Source organism: Echinops telfairi, unplaced genomic scaffold (genome assembly GCF_000313985.2).
Source record: "Echinops telfairi isolate 266 unplaced genomic scaffold, ASM31398v2 ScPeMD7_7469;HRSCAF=8507_0, whole genome shotgun sequence".
Taxonomy (NCBI): Eukaryota; Metazoa; Chordata; class Mammalia; order Afrosoricida; family Tenrecidae; genus Echinops; species Echinops telfairi.
Genome location: NW_022111372.1, coordinates 82,340,973 through 82,342,246, shown reverse-complemented (window position 1 = coordinate 82,342,246; position 1,274 = coordinate 82,340,973). Strand labels below are relative to the sequence as shown.

At 50.2% G+C, this 1,274-nt stretch overlaps 1 protein-coding gene across 1 annotated transcript in view; it reads right to left on the bottom strand.

Annotated features, from left to right (window-relative positions):
* Positions 1 to 1,274, bottom strand: part of TNIP1 (TNFAIP3 interacting protein 1) — a 60,998-nt gene that overhangs the window by 7,395 nt on the left and 52,329 nt on the right. Inside the window, exon 12 of the mRNA XM_045284711.1 lies at positions 215 to 293. Coding sequence (XP_045140646.1) covers positions 215 to 293 — 79 coding nt within the window. The remainder of the gene's footprint in view (positions 1 to 214; positions 294 to 1,274) is intronic.

Genomic DNA, 1,274 nt, shown 5'->3' with positions numbered 1-1,274 from the left:
CTAAAATAGATCGGGACATCAACAAGTAACAAATTCTCCCGCAAAGGAAACGCATCCTTAATCTATTAGGCAAGCGCCATCCCATCTGTCCTTCCGGTTAGCCGTACGTGTGCACTTTCTAGCAAGACTCTGGCTGCTGTGTTCTCCTTCCACCCTGGCAACAGTTCACTCTGTCAAGGCGCCCAAGGCTTTGCAACTGGCCACCCTTCCTCACTGCCTCAGGGACCAGGGCTGCCACAACAAATGCCACGTCACAAGCGGGCACATTGTTCACAGTTGGCGAGATGAGAAGCCTGAATCCAGGATGCCAGTGCAGGGGGGCGGCTTCCTCTCCATCAGCTCTGTCAGCTCTCAGGGAAGGGCCTTGCTCTTTGGCTTCTACTGCCTGGCTCCTCGGAGAGCAGCTCCATGTGGCCCGGCAGCAATCTTCCCCGCCTCAGTTTCTTTCTCTTTCTCTCAAAGATTCATTCCAAATATACCCTACACTAATTTGCCTTATTAACATAATAAAGACAGCTCATTCCCAAGCAAGCTTATCACAGCAGGCCTAGACAACATCAAAGTCGTGCCCACTGGTCCATTCTGACTCAGTGACCCCACAGGGCAGAGCAGAACTGCCCCTCCGGGTTTCTGAGACAGGAAATCTTTAAGGGCAGCTGGTAAGTTTTGAACTGCTGACTTTGTGGTTAGCACCCGAACGAGTAACCTCCATCCTTACAGGCATATGTTAGGATCTATAACACATTGGGGGGTGGGGCACACAATTCAATCTATAACATTTTACCTGTGCCCGCCCCACCCCAAACATGTCATTGCCATGTGCAAAGCCATTTACCCCATAACATCTACAAAGTCAACTCCAAGCCTCCTAAATAAGCTAAATCAAATAAATACGAGTGGGACTTTAGGTATATTCTATCCTAGCTCAATACTCCTCTGTAACTGTGAATACATGAAATCAAGACACAAGTTATGTGTTTCCAGAGGACAACGTGAAGCAGCACAAAGTGGCCATTTCACCTACAAATGGGAGAGATGAGAGAGAGAAGGAACGATGGGTGCCAAGCAAGTCTCAAACACAGCAGAACATGGTCACACTTGACAGTAACATCCTGTCCTTGGAGACCACCTGGGCAGCAGCTTTGTCCTCTGACTCTGGGTGTTGGCCGCACCTTCTGGGTTCTGGATAGAAGGGGCCTTGGCCCTGGACTTCAGTTTCTCAGCCTATCAGGTCCAAAGGGGCAGCGACTCGGCTCCCTCGGCTTTGGGTGGCC